Consider the following 13,817-nt stretch of genomic DNA (forward strand, 5'->3'; position numbering starts at 1 on the left):
GAATTTGTCATTCTCTAAAGCAAATCTGTGAACCAATCAGGTGCTCCAAACAGCCCGCGTCCAGCCCCATTGAAGAGTGCGTCTAGGCAGAAAGGTGCAGGTGCAGTCAGAATGAAGGTAAATACAAAGGTGGAGCTAGCCACGAGCGCGTGGGTCTGGTTCAGCACGGAGATACATGGAAGGATTAACTACGGATCACGCGACACAGGAAAATTATTCGATTCAATATCTAAATAAATTTTTTATTGTGTATATGTTTTTATTTGTAATTTATTTGCATCTGTAGTGGACTACTGTTCAGGCATTGGCCATAAGAGGAGAATACAGCATATTTTCAAAATTTTCCTACAAAGATTTGACTCCCGAAACATGGGCTTCTTCTGTGACTCGAGGGCATTTTTTGGCCTTTTAATTTCGTGCGCAGTTCTTTCATTGTTCGGCTTCGGAACTAATGCTGTGATTTCAGAAGAAGAGGCAACGATTCCTCCGTTTGACTTAACAACACGTGCCGCAAAAGACGATGGACCTCAAGCGTTTCCTGAACCAGAACAAACACGTCTACCTATGTTCACCCTGAATTATCCTCGCATTCAGATTCCTTTCGAGATTACGTTGTGGGTGTTGCTCGCGTCATTTGCGAAAATAGGTAGGAAAGCACATACCCTAAAAAGAGATCCGTAAATAAATGTGTGTGTATGTATGCATGGAGTGTATTGGCAAACGACAAACAGCTTACTAAGTGAGTTGAGTAAGCTAAGTTAACCCCTCCCCCTAACATTATCTAACAGGTTTCCATGTGTATCAGAAGATCACCATTTGGGTACCAGAGACCTGCTTGCTCATTACCATGGGCCTCCTGGTGGGGTTGATCATGCACACTGTGCGTGAGCAACCCCCGGCCGTCCTCACCTCCAGCGTCTTCTTCCTCTACATGCTGCCGCCCATCGTCCTGGACGCTGCCTACTTCATGCCCACTCGGCCCTTCTTCGAGAACCTGGGCACGGTCTTGTGGTTCTCCATCGTGGGCACCTTGTGGAACTCCATAGGTGTGGGCATCTCTCTCTTCGGCGTCTGCCAGATCCCGGCCCTCGGCGTGCAGGACATCAGCCTGCAGGAGAACCTCCTCTTCTCCTCCATCATCTCAGCCGTGGACCCGGTGGCTGTGCTCTCTGTGTTCGAAGACGTCGGCATCAATGAGCAGCTGTATATCGTGGTGTTCGGCGAGTCCTTGTTTAACGATGCTGTCACTGTGGTGAGTGAATTCACACGAGTCTGATTTTTAAGATCACACCCAGGGAGGAGCAGACTCTGTAGCCACATCTCTACCCAGTCAGACTTGGGGAGTATGGACCAGATCTACATACCTTTACCTCAGCTCTATGTCTGTGTAATGACTAGAATGTAAAATGATGGCTCCGATTTCATCCAGAGCAGTGAATTTCCTTGTAGTTACTTATATCTGCTATTGCAGTGTCAGAGAACTAAAGTAGTGTTTTGTGAAAAGGCTTCTGACTTGGTGTAATATATTTATAATGTATTTATTATCTTAAAGACTATAATGGAGTTATTTCAGACCGTCTCATTTGTTTATGCATGTATATGTTCTTGGAGTATTTTTGTCTTATTTATGACTTGCCCGTAAGACTTAAAATGGAAGCATTTTGAAGTCATATGAGCTACATAAGTAATCTCCAGTTTGTCAAGGTTTAAATGCATTACATTTTTGGTAGTTATTGCAAGTGTTTGTGTATGCAGCCGGTCTCCTTTAAGTGTGCAGAGGTTATCTGAACCAAAAATCAGACCAAGCCACCATTGAAAAGCGTCATCATGCAGAAATGCTGAAATGCTTTTCAGAGCCAAATCTCTCCATCATCTTATCATTGTAACATTGGACCTGTAAAAAAAAAAAACTAACAAAAAAAACCTAAGCATGCATGGAATGACCCCCCCCCCCCACCCCCGTTTAAAACCTGATGTGTCAGCTGGCAAATCTTTTGTGTTTTCCACAGTACTTGACAACAAGAGCAAACATTTGTCCATGTAAGAGCAGGTGTGGTTGCCACCTGAGAACTCAGTTTCGGTGAAACAAAGACAAAGAAAGAATGGTGAAACAGTAAAGAGTGAAACTTACTCACTAAACAGAGAAATACTCAGAAATAAGAAAGACAGAAATACCTGCTCCAGGACTGTCCCATAAACCAGCACTACTTAATGCATTCATTACATAATTTGTTTGTGAAACATATTTACTTGAGCTTTAATGAACTTTAGCATGTGTGGCACAGTATGCAAATATGCCTGTATCAGTGCTCAGAATCAACATGAAGAAGTAAGTGTATTTGTATTAGTAAAAGTGCATGCAGAAGGGACCTTAATGGAAAAAACATTATTCTATTTCTGTTTTATACTATGTCAAAGCCCCTATTTAAGATGGAGTGAGTGCTGTTTGTATTTTTTTTAATGTAAATGTTAGTGAATGACTCAATCAAATACCGACCCGCCTTTGAAACGGCCATGTTGTGGTTCTGTTGTGGTTCTGTCAGGTGCTGTATAATCTTTTCAACCACGTGGCGGCGCTGCCGGCGGTGGACTCCGCGGACGTGTTTGTGGCGGTGGCGCGCTTCTTCCTGGTGGGCCTGGGAGGCGTCACATTCGGCCTTGTGTTCGGCTTAGTGGCGGCGTTCACCACGCGCTTCACGAGGAAGGTGAGGGAGATCGAGCCGCTCTTCGTCTTCGTCTTCAGCTACCTGGCGTACCTGCTGGCTGAGCTCCTCTCCCTCTCCAGCATACTGGCGTGAGTGAGGTGACCGCCGCGCACCAGTGGGTGACCAGTATAGGTCTGTCAATGATCAACGGTGATGTTTAGAGAGCACAGGGGCCGGTGGCTGATCTATTAATACCAATATCAGAGTTTTTTTAATATCTTATTAAAATTAATAACATTAATAACAAATGACATACAGAATTGCTGAACTTGAATGAATATTTTACACTGTTATAGTCACTGCCTCTGTACTCTGAACGTAGATGTTTAGAAGTAGTACTGCTCCTAATTCATTGGTCAACCTATTCATTGGTCAACCACTATCACACACACACACACACACACACACACACACACACACACACACACACACACACACACACACACACACACACAAGCATTCTAATCTTATAAATGTAATCCTGTACATTCAGTGACCAGAAAAATAAACTTTAGCATTAGATCTAAGCCACCTGGTACCTTCATTCATCAAACTCCGCCTCCTGTCTAGCAGACATGTTGATGAAGCATTGAGTGTTCTGATTGGTCCATTGGGCACATTTAACATTGCTGCCCAGCATGTCAACAGTCCTGAACCCACTTTTTCCTCGGGTCTAGATCTTCCGTTCTTCTGCTCTCTGAGAATAGCTGCTCACATGAACAAGTAAATTTTCACATGCCTACCACAGAACATGCGATCCTTACAGTGCAGTGAAATCACTGGCTATGCTTCTAATGTTTGTCAGCATCGTGACCTGTGCATTGACCATGAAGCGCTACGTGGAGGAGAACGTATCGCAGCGCTCGTGCACCACGATCCGTCGCTCCGTCAGGATGCTCGGCTCCGTGTCGGAGACGCTCATCTTTTTCTTCTTGGGCGTGGTTACCATAACAACGGACCACGAGTGGAACTGGGGCTACATCGTCTTCACCCTGCTGTTTGCTCAGCTCTGGAGGGGTTTGGGTGAGGTGTTGCATCACGTCTGACTGATCAGTCCCATTGTGTTGAAGGCATTGTAGATATTGTGAAAATGCATTCTGGGAGAATTTCTCAAATGAAATTGTAATTGTAATGTTAAAATAATTTTGATTTATTTTGTTAGCCTGACAAAAGAAAGAAATTTGAGATCTAAATCAATACAACTCCATCCCGAGCCCACAAATAATAAATAAACCCAGTCCAGTTAGATCCACATTGTCACTCTCCCACAATACCTCATAAACCTCTACTGTCTTTCAGGCATCCTGGTGCTCACACAGATCATTAACCCCTTCCGCACCATTCCGTTCACCTTTAAAGACCAGTTTGGTCTTGCCTACGGTGGCCTTAGAGGGGCAGTAACCTTCGCTTTAGTCTACACTCTCCCAGACAGTGTTTTTCGTAAGAAACTTTTTGTCACAGCTTCAGTTGTCATCATTATCTTCACAGTGTTCATTCAGGTAATTTCTTGTCATTGGTCACCTTCATTGTTTACGATCCAAGACTCACTCACTCAAGCAGGACAAAAAACACAGATATAGAAAGAAAAGCTTAACTACCACTCAGAACTTTGTAAATAATTTATACTGAGTGATTTCTGTTTTCTTATTTAGGGCATCACAATAAGGCCATTAATTAAACTAATTAATGTTCGTACAACCAGCTGGAGCCAAGACACCATCAATGCTGAGATCCACACAAGGGTAGGTTAAAAAAAGAGAGCATATTTCTCTTTTATGAAGTATGGTGACTTTGGAGGCAGAAACATTTTTAATTGAAATTCACATTTCTCAGACCTCTGTATTAAGAAACAGTCTTGGTGTGTCTTTAAGCTGATGGAACACACCATTGCTGGTATAGAGGACCTGTGTGGGCAATGGAGCCACCACTCTTTAAAAGACAAGTAAGAAAGGACTCTCTATTTCAGAAAAAACATGTGTTTGTTATGACAGCAATCTGCTATACTTGAACTAATGTTGAAGCTATGTTGGGAGCTATGTTATGGCAGTCATGGCCTGGTGGTTAGGGAACTGGTCTTGTGACCAGAGGGTCATGGGTTCGATTCCCAAACCTGAGGCCATGACTGAGGTGCCCCTGAGCAAGGCCCTTAACCCTCAATTGCTCACTTGTATAAAAATGAGATAAAAATGTAAGTCTCTCTGGATAAGGGGGTCTGCCAAATGCCGTAAATGTAAATGTCATTTGATTATACAAAGTTTTGCTTTTGTCCCATGAACTCCACTGTATACCTCCCCATGCCAGTGTTAGAGTACAGCATGAGAAAGCCCAGATAGCTTCTGTCGGTGTAGTGGAGCTTTAGTTAATATGGCAGCCACCCAATTTAGTCATTTTGGGCATGGAGGTTTTTGGCAGGAAGCTTAATGTGCATAGGCTGTTGTTGCTAATTATACAGCTCTGTGCTCTCAAATTGCAACCACATGAATTTAATGCTTGTGATTTCAATATAATTATCATTTTAACATTGCTGTATTTGAATTTTTATCCGTGATTTAAGGTAAATCAGTCTATGCATTACTTGTTAGGTTCATGAGGTTTAACCATGTCATCAGGAAGATTCTGGTCCGTGACCACCGGCCTGAGTCGAGCATCGTGGCTCTCTATAAGAAACTGGAGATCCAGAATGCCATGCAGGCCTTAGAGACCATCTCTGGAGATATCAGTGCAGCACCGTCTCTCATCTCACTGCAGTACGGCTCTGTCCTTTGGTCTTTGTTTGGTCTTTATACTACTTAACGTATCATAATTTTGGGGTAACCTACAATGGGGCAAGGGCACAGGTCATGAGGCACAAACCACAGATCAGGGTTGATTTGTCCTCTGGAACTTTTGCTTTCAGCGAGGAAAGGATGACGTCTCATAAGCATAAGAAGACGGTGTCGCCCTCTGATCTGAAAACCATGCACGATCTCTTGTCAAAGAACATGTACAAGATCAGAGAGCGGGTGAGTTTGACGCTTTGTAAATGTGAATGTTTAAGTGAGTTTTGTTTCCACATTCAGTCTGAGGCCTCGACAGTGATATCTGATATCTGTCAGCGTTGGCTCATTCACCCTTAGATAAGTCTACATACGACCCAGTACATGTGGCCCAATCATCTGTTAGTTCATGACTGTCATTTTGTACATCATTTTGTCAATAATCGTAACCACTGTTGTTCATATACAGTATCTGTTTTGCCATTTCGGTTTTGCTCAATTTTAGGATTCAATGCAGTAAAAAAGATTATTCTGTTTAGCTCATTTGATTTAAAATATGCATTCTGTTTATATCATGAGCCTGTTGAAATCAAACCAAATCATGGGACATATTTCCTGTTTTAGCAACTTCACTATTCATAAACCAACACATATGTATTCACTTGGAAGTAATTTCTGCATAATTTCAGATTATTCTTAAGGAGACTTGATCACCATTTACAGTGATGGAGGGTAGGGGAATATTTCAGTCTCTTATTGAGTTCCAGTGACTTTAGTGATTTGATATCGTACCATCTCAGACGGTGTCCTACACCAGTAAGCATGCGCTGCCCAACAACAGCCACGCCAGAGAGATCCTGTTCAGAAGACACACAGACATCCGCCGCAGCCTGCGGACTAGAAGACTTCAAGACCCCGTACGACCCATTTCACACAACAGTCTCTTAACAACAGCTTAGTGTGTGACCATATGGCCCGTTACTCCACATAAACACATTTATTTATCAGTGAAATGTCACAGAATTGCCACCTTCCTACTCCTCATTATTTTTTTCTCTGGTTTCCCAGGAAGAGACCAGAGGCCAGAAATATTTTTCTTTGCCTGTGGGTCAAAGTCTCGACTCCAGGTTCACTACAGAAACGTCCAGTTGCAAGGGTGAGACCACTGCACACATGCTGTTATTGGACATGCTGTTATTGGACAACTGCATGTCCTTATTCACACATCCATTCCTGGTTTGGAACCTCGGTTCCAAAAAAGATGATGCTTAGACTTGCAGATGGGTAAAGATGCCCCTTTGCAGTGGATCGGGAGTGTAGCCCTCTTTTCTAGAATTATAGTAACAGTGTCTTGGATTGGTCATGTTTAGTCATATTTATTTGTTGTTGTATTTTGCAGGTGATATCAACACTCCCATAAAGCTGAATTACCTGCCACGCAGACCTGAGTCCAGCCAGATACTGCGGTCCTCAGCCAGAAGGAAGATGGCCCTGGCGAGGTTAGACACTCTGAGGGAGGCGGCCTCAGTGAGGAGTGTGGATGACGGGTTGATGGAGGAGCAGAGAAGGCGTAGCCAATCGCGCGTGAGCTCCACCCCCACTGACATCACACTGCTAGCTCCACATCGGCAGCACGGACCCACCGGCGCCCGTGGCACTGTGGACGGTGATCCTGAGAGTGAGGAGATTCTGCCTGCATCTCCTCCTCCTGCATGGACCTCAGAGCCCCACGAACGGGGAGCGAGAGGGGCAAAGAAACCATTGCTAAGGAGGCCACACTGGAAAACACAGGACGATTCAGGTGACCTGTAGATGTGGAATTTCAGACAGACTGCTGTGGTGTGATGAAAAGGGTACACTACTGCACTACGGCAAAAACGGGAGTAAAGTTTTCCTCCTCATAGCCGCAGGGTCCATGTACAGTCGTTTCTTCACTGCTCCTTTTTTTCTTCTAACGTGGGAATTCTTACCTTTACCACTCCCTACTGATTACTGGGATAAAATTCACTATAGAGAATTTGAACTCGAAAGTCATTCTAGTTCCTAAATGTAAACTTTATTTTTGTCATTTGTCTCTATCAGATTGGCTTATTGGACACCTTTAGACAGTACTGTAGCCCACCTACACAGGTGGGCAGATCAGGTTTTAAAACGAGCTATGACTTGGACTGTTCCTACTCCACGGCAATACCCTTCGATGTGCGATGTGTTTCGTTTGCTTTCGTTTCCACCTTCTTGATGAGTGCCCCGTCCTTGACTGTTACCAAATTACCACAATTCAATCATACCTGCTCGTTGTTCTTAAGATTAAACAGAGCTTTTCCATTCAGTTTCTTTCAGTTTATTCATTGTTCTTGTATGGCTTGCCTCCGTTTTGAGGTTTCGTCAGTTTTGTCTCTAAGGACTAAGAGGTTTGGAGATTCTAAACCAGCATAACAAGCGTTTGGTCGTGGACACAGAGCTATGGCAGTCTGAGGATCATCCCCCCCCCCCCATCTTTCTTTCCCGTGCACTTTTAAAACTGTTCCATTTCCAAATCATTTGAGAGGTTTAAATTATTTTCAGAGATTATATGGACATTCCTATTATTTAGGGTCTCTTTCTATACAGCTTACATTGACAACAATAAAATCAATGTTCAGAATAAAATAAATATATTCCTATTGTAATAAAACATTGTAGTTTATAACCTGAAAAAAATTGTGCAAATTGTTAAGACTAGTCTGACAAACTGGATGTTACTAGCAATAGTATAGTATACACATACACACCACTTATCATCAAGTGCATAACACCGTTACTTTAATCCCTCACGAAAAGTGATTCTTCCCCATCATACACATCTCTATGAGTCACATACATCCAAGCGTTCAGCTTCTGATCAGTATTCCTCTCCTGCTGTCCGTCATCAAATTACGGCTCTCGCTCCGCACCTCTCTGGTCGGTGAGTCTGCGCGGTCCTCCTGGTGTGTGTCTGGAGGCCCAGGTGGCAGCTCTACTGGTCACGACGCTAGTGTCCCACAACACGGAGCCTCACTGCTGGGATTGCTTTAAGACCACAGCGTCTGCTGACAGCACTGGACAGACGGATCAGTGAGTCTTGCCTGGACCGCAGCCTTGGCTTCACCTTTCCTGTTCCAAAACCGGATCACTTCAGACACGCATGTATAACTGCCAACTCGGACCATCTGCCTCCAGACGCCCCTTCTCCTCCGTCCTGTGAGTGACTCTCAACCCATCTGCTGAGTCACCGTTTGTGCTCTTCGTATTTCACCTTGACTTTTTCTCCCACGTTGGCGTCCTGATGAGCAGCACGCCCACAGCCAGCAGGGCTAGCGCCACCCCCAGGCTGGGAGGACCACAGGGGCTGATCTCCTGAGCCAGGCCCGAAAGCAACGGGGCCAAGACACGCCCCACCGCGGTCACGGACTGCCCCGCCCCGATCAGGGTTCCGCTGGCGTGGGCTCCACCCCTCTGCAGCTCCAGGTCGGTGATGCAGGTACGTCCGATGGTAGTGGAGATGGCAAAGAAGGTGGAGGAGAGCACCACCTGCCAGACGCTGGGGGCCGTGGTGTAGAGGAAGATCAGTGAGCATGTGAGCACCGTGGAGTGCAGCAGCAGTGCTGGGATGTCGTTGCCGTAGAGGTGAGTGACGGGGCCCACCAGGCAGCCGGCGAGGGCCCCCAGCGTGCTGCTGTAGCTGATCAGGTAGCCGGTCACTTTGGGCTTGAGCTCGAAGCGCTCCTCCATCGCCAGGGAGAAGTTGCTGTAGTACAGCATTATGGCCAAGGCCATCAGGAGACGCACCAGGAACACGTCCCACATGTCTGAGGAGGCCACCGTGCGCATCTGCACCACCACAAGGGACAGCTGCCTCCAGGCAGGCCGGAATAGAGACACACCGGCCCGGCTCACGCAGGGAGCCCCAGCAGGGCCACGGTGGGTCTCATCTGAACAGTTATTCAGCTCAGAATAGGGCTTCCTGCTGTTAGTGTTACTGTTGGTGTCTAAATTGAGGTTTAGAGCATCATTCCATGGCAACATCCACACCAGGCCTGTAGGAACGACACAAATGGGACAATAGAAATTAATTCTTATTATAATAGTCATAATATAATTATAATTGTCATGTAATTATAATAACAATATTATTATTATATATATTATTATTATTATTATTATTATTATTATTATTATAAAGTCATAATAATCATCATGATCATAATCCTTTTTCTTTATATAACACATTTCATTAAAAGGTGCTTTACAAAGTAAAACTACAATGTAAAAAATAAAATAGGACATTACAAATAAAAACAATTTGAAAATGCATAAAACAATGTATGAAAGCGCCCAAGTAAAAGCTAAGCAAAAAGTTGTAGTTCTCCCCTGAACTATGGCGAGACCATCGGAAGTATGCATTTATAATAGTCATCGACCTGATCATCAAGGGTGCATTTATAATAACATGGAAGAGCAAAAAGGGGCTTTGGTTTACATTTTGGTCTCAGTAAACTTAACAATATTGTTATCTTGCTCAAGTTTGTTCTCTGTAACAAACAATATATGTCAGTGATCATCCTACCTGCATTAAGGAGGAAGATGGTTGCACAGACAAACGAGGACAAATAGAATCCTCCCTCATGTTCAGCAAGGTAGCCTCCTACCACAGGACCAAGGATGAATCCCACACTGGAAGCTGCATTAAAATGACCCATCACAAGGGGGCGTTGTTTCTCCGACACTAGGTCTGACAGGAGAGCTCGACAGATGGACAAGGAGTGTTTAAACAGCCCTGTGGACAGATTGCCATTACTGTCAGTAATACAGGCAACACATGAAGTGAACTTTTAAGTGACATGAGAAGCAGTTTCTACATAGTTACTGTATTTGTTTCTGTTGTAGTAAGCAAATTTACTACATATACTTATTATTTTGATCCACGAAATGAGCAATGAAATACTACACAATCAAAAGTTATTGCAGGTCTGCATAACTTACCTACTGGTATTCTGGCCAGCACAAACAGGGCAATACTAGTGGAGAGGCCCAGTAAGGCATACCCAAAGGCACTGAGCAGCAGGCATGTGAGCAGGGAGTCCCGCCGGCCCGTGACATCACTCCAGCTACCCTGCAAGGGGGAAGGGGAGCAGACACATGGGTGAAGTGGACTTCACCGAGATCAGCAGGGGGACAGTCGTTCTAAAGAATGATACTTCTCACTTAGACAATTTGTGCTTTCTGAATTGACATGAGGGGAACAGAACCTTGCTGTTGTTTGCATAGGACACCACACAGGAAGTGAGACATTTAACAGTAAAAAAAAAAACACCATACAGAAAGTGGAGCATTTAATTTAACAGTGAAAGTACAGGAAGTGGAGCTTTTACAGAGTTGAGTGTCACATTATATGTATATACACAGTCTGTAGGATTCAGCATGACTAATTCCACAGCTTTCACAACTCTTCTTAGAGCAAACACTGCAGGAACCTCCAGACTAGGGCACCTCTAAGTACATAATGTAATCATGGCCCCAATTGAGTTTGCTGTCGGCTTCATGCGTATCACAGAGCCTTTGCAGTTCCTCTCCTCCAACAGCACACAGACATCCCCTTCACTCAGTAATCTGCCTCATGACCCTTTAATTTAAAGTAGGCCGAAGGCTTCCCAGGTCTGCTGAGCTCCTCTGGTCAGGTGATGCACACTTGTCTTACAGTAGCATTTTCTTGATTTTTGAGTAAAATATCCAGATAAAGTCTCTCATTGACCTATATTAGCTAAACAAGACAGCATTTAGACAGTGGTCTTAATTTAATATTTAAGTTTAAATCATGACCAGAGCTAAAAACCAAAGTCACAGGATAGTATGGGTTAGTAATATGCCATTACTTACGATAAATGTGCTGGAGAAAAGCTGTAAAACGCCATACGTGGATCCTGTAGCATGAAAATAGGCAGCTTGAGTTGTCATAAGGTTGTCATACTTAATCATCTGTAACCCCTCCTGGGTCCAGATGTTCATCAGGCGGTGTCTCCAGGGCAACACACAACCTTGATCAGCATCATGACCAAGGCAGCACTGTTCCCCAGTGTTCAAACCCTTGATTCCTGCTGCGTTCCGCTACCTGTAACCACCGTGTCTCCTTCTATAGAGCATTTCAGGATTTTCTGGCTCTGTACAACATTTACTTCAGGAATTGGCTTCATTATTAGCTGATAATTTGTACTTGTCCATTAGGTACCGAAAAAGAAGTTGGGAACTTCTCTAAACAGATCTAAATACCACAGCACTATAAAAACTGACTCAGGTTAAATCTATAGTGTTTGGTGTCAGCCTTACCTACTACCCCAGCTACTGTTGGGCTGGCGCCTAAGGCCTTCACGTGATGACTCAGCAAAGGGATGATCAAACTGACCCCAAACAGGTCCTGTGCACAAACAGTGCAGTTCAGTTCAGTGGCACTGCAGGGGCACAATCGGGTACCCTGCAACAAACTGTACAAGATTAACCACATATCTGGATACTGTATCTGGATACTGTACTACAACCAATACCGATTTTCAAACAAGCTGAGAAGGCAACAAAGACAGTTCATACAGTCAGTCATCTTTGCTTCTTCTAAATCTAGTCTTGGGCCATTCTTTTGTCTTGGGCCATTCTTTTTGTTGTGACTGTGCCTCAGTATGTTGAATGTACAGGTTACCCAACAGGTTCTGAGGTATATGTATGTTGATGAAACTGTGCATAACAAACAGTAGTCGCACATTGATCACCAAACAGTTCATACACCAATATACTAATGCACGTTTAAACGACAGTCACAGAATAATTGCGTCCTGCTATACAGTATGATGCTTTGGCTTTCATGTTGATATTTATCAGGACGTTTTTCAACATTTTTATGAGATTTTAAACATTGTTACACCAGCCAAGAACACGATTAAAGTCACGCCGCACTTTTACCAGTGTCACGGCACTTCTTATTAAGCTGGTCGAGGGCTGCTCCTACTTTGGAGGGTGAAAATCACTGTGACAGAATGTGGCTGTGTTTGTGTGTGTGTGTTTGTGTGAGAAACACACTGAGAAAGGTTAGAGCAGTGGTCGATAAAATTTCCCTTCAGTATATCGGCCCTCACGAACATGTTATTTAAGCTAGTCTATAAAAAACAACAACAAACAAACGGTTTCGATTACATCGTGTCTATTATTTCATAAAGAACTTGTATGAATGGCCCAATGACATTTTTATCAACTCGTGTAGAACGCAATTAAGAACTGTCAACATACACTGACCGATCATTCGTTTACGGCCCCACATCGATTAATTACATATTTTCAAACATTCTAAAATGTTCATTCATTTACAACATTTTAGAAATGAAACATTTAAAACATATGAATCTTTTAAAATCCAAAGATTACTTAATGGTTAAGAAACTTATACAATACACCTACCAAAAAACGAATCATCTATCACTGCAATCAAGCAAAGTCTTCTAAAAGAAAACCAAACTACTCACCATAAACCCAACTATGTATATACATTTTATAATCCTGGTGGGTCTCCTTGATTTCTGATATGTTCTACATGTTGGGTTATTCATTCTCCTATACGGAAGCGTCGATTAGTGCCGTATTGTCTGTCATTGCTGCCCTTTACACAACAGTTGAAGCGTCACCACCAGGATTCAACCATGTTCCCGTGTTTAAAAGGGGCAACGGACCCATTCGACATATTCGACATTTGCGTCCTCTAAAAAGCCTCATGTTTTTGTATTATAAACGACACACGTATTTTTTTTCAGTTAACTGCGAAGGAGAGATAATGTGTATCCCCTGTCAAGATAACTATTAGGTTTGTTGAGTACGTTCACGTCGTCCTCTCTTGGTATCTTCCTAGATTCACGTAATCGCGTATGTTTACACGCGCCACATTTAAAAGCCCCGTTTTGTGATTGAACTGTACCGTGGAATATGAGCAGTAGCGTTATTTGAGTGGTCATTACTGCCTGCTGTGCCCAGCTAGAACACAGAATGGTCAACACACCAACAATTTATGTAACGTAACATTTTTCACATTTTGCTTCTTTGGTTAAGAAAATGGATGGATGGATGGATGGATGGATAGATAGATAGATAGATAGATAGATAATATGGGCATAAACGAGGATACAAGCAAATAAACTAGCAAAAATAAATAAAAACATCCATAAAGCGCAACCAACAACCAGTCATTATCACTAAGTGCTTTAACGGAACTTTCTTTGGAGGCTGAAACAAAACCCAGCAGGAAAGCGTGAGGGGAGCGAGACATGCTACCCAGCGCGTGAGGGGAGCGAGACATGCTACCCAG

General features: G+C 43.5%; 2 protein-coding genes across 2 annotated transcripts; one reads left to right on the plus strand and one right to left on the minus strand.

Moving 5' to 3' along the window:
• Positions 1-104: 104 nt before the first annotated feature.
• slc9a2 (solute carrier family 9 member 2) lies at positions 105-7,790 on the plus strand. Its single transcript, XM_077001870.1, has 12 exons — positions 105-646; positions 789-1,252; positions 2,544-2,794; positions 3,511-3,728; positions 4,005-4,204; positions 4,358-4,447; positions 4,577-4,647; positions 5,288-5,452; positions 5,602-5,707; positions 6,262-6,378; positions 6,530-6,617; positions 6,861-7,790. The coding sequence occupies exons 1-12, from the start codon at positions 370-372 to the stop codon at positions 7,271-7,273; spliced, it is 2,460 nt and encodes an 819-aa protein (XP_076857985.1). The 5' UTR covers positions 105-369; the 3' UTR covers positions 7,274-7,790.
• On the minus strand, positions 7,396-13,352 carry slc67a2 (solute carrier family 67 member 2). The gene is made up of 6 exons (XM_077001871.1): positions 12,985-13,352; positions 11,804-11,891; positions 11,357-11,400; positions 10,463-10,592; positions 10,047-10,256; positions 7,396-9,516 (listed from the first exon to the last, which is right to left on the minus strand). Exons 1-6 carry the CDS (start codon positions 13,066-13,068, stop codon positions 8,732-8,734), a joined length of 1,341 nt encoding a protein of 446 aa, XP_076857986.1. The 5' UTR covers positions 13,069-13,352; the 3' UTR covers positions 7,396-8,731.
• Positions 13,353-13,817: the final 465 nt, after the last annotated feature.

The sequence above is a fragment of the Brachyhypopomus gauderio genome, chromosome 4 (assembly GCF_052324685.1).
Source record: "Brachyhypopomus gauderio isolate BG-103 chromosome 4, BGAUD_0.2, whole genome shotgun sequence".
Taxonomy (NCBI): domain Eukaryota; kingdom Metazoa; phylum Chordata; class Actinopteri; order Gymnotiformes; family Hypopomidae; genus Brachyhypopomus; species Brachyhypopomus gauderio.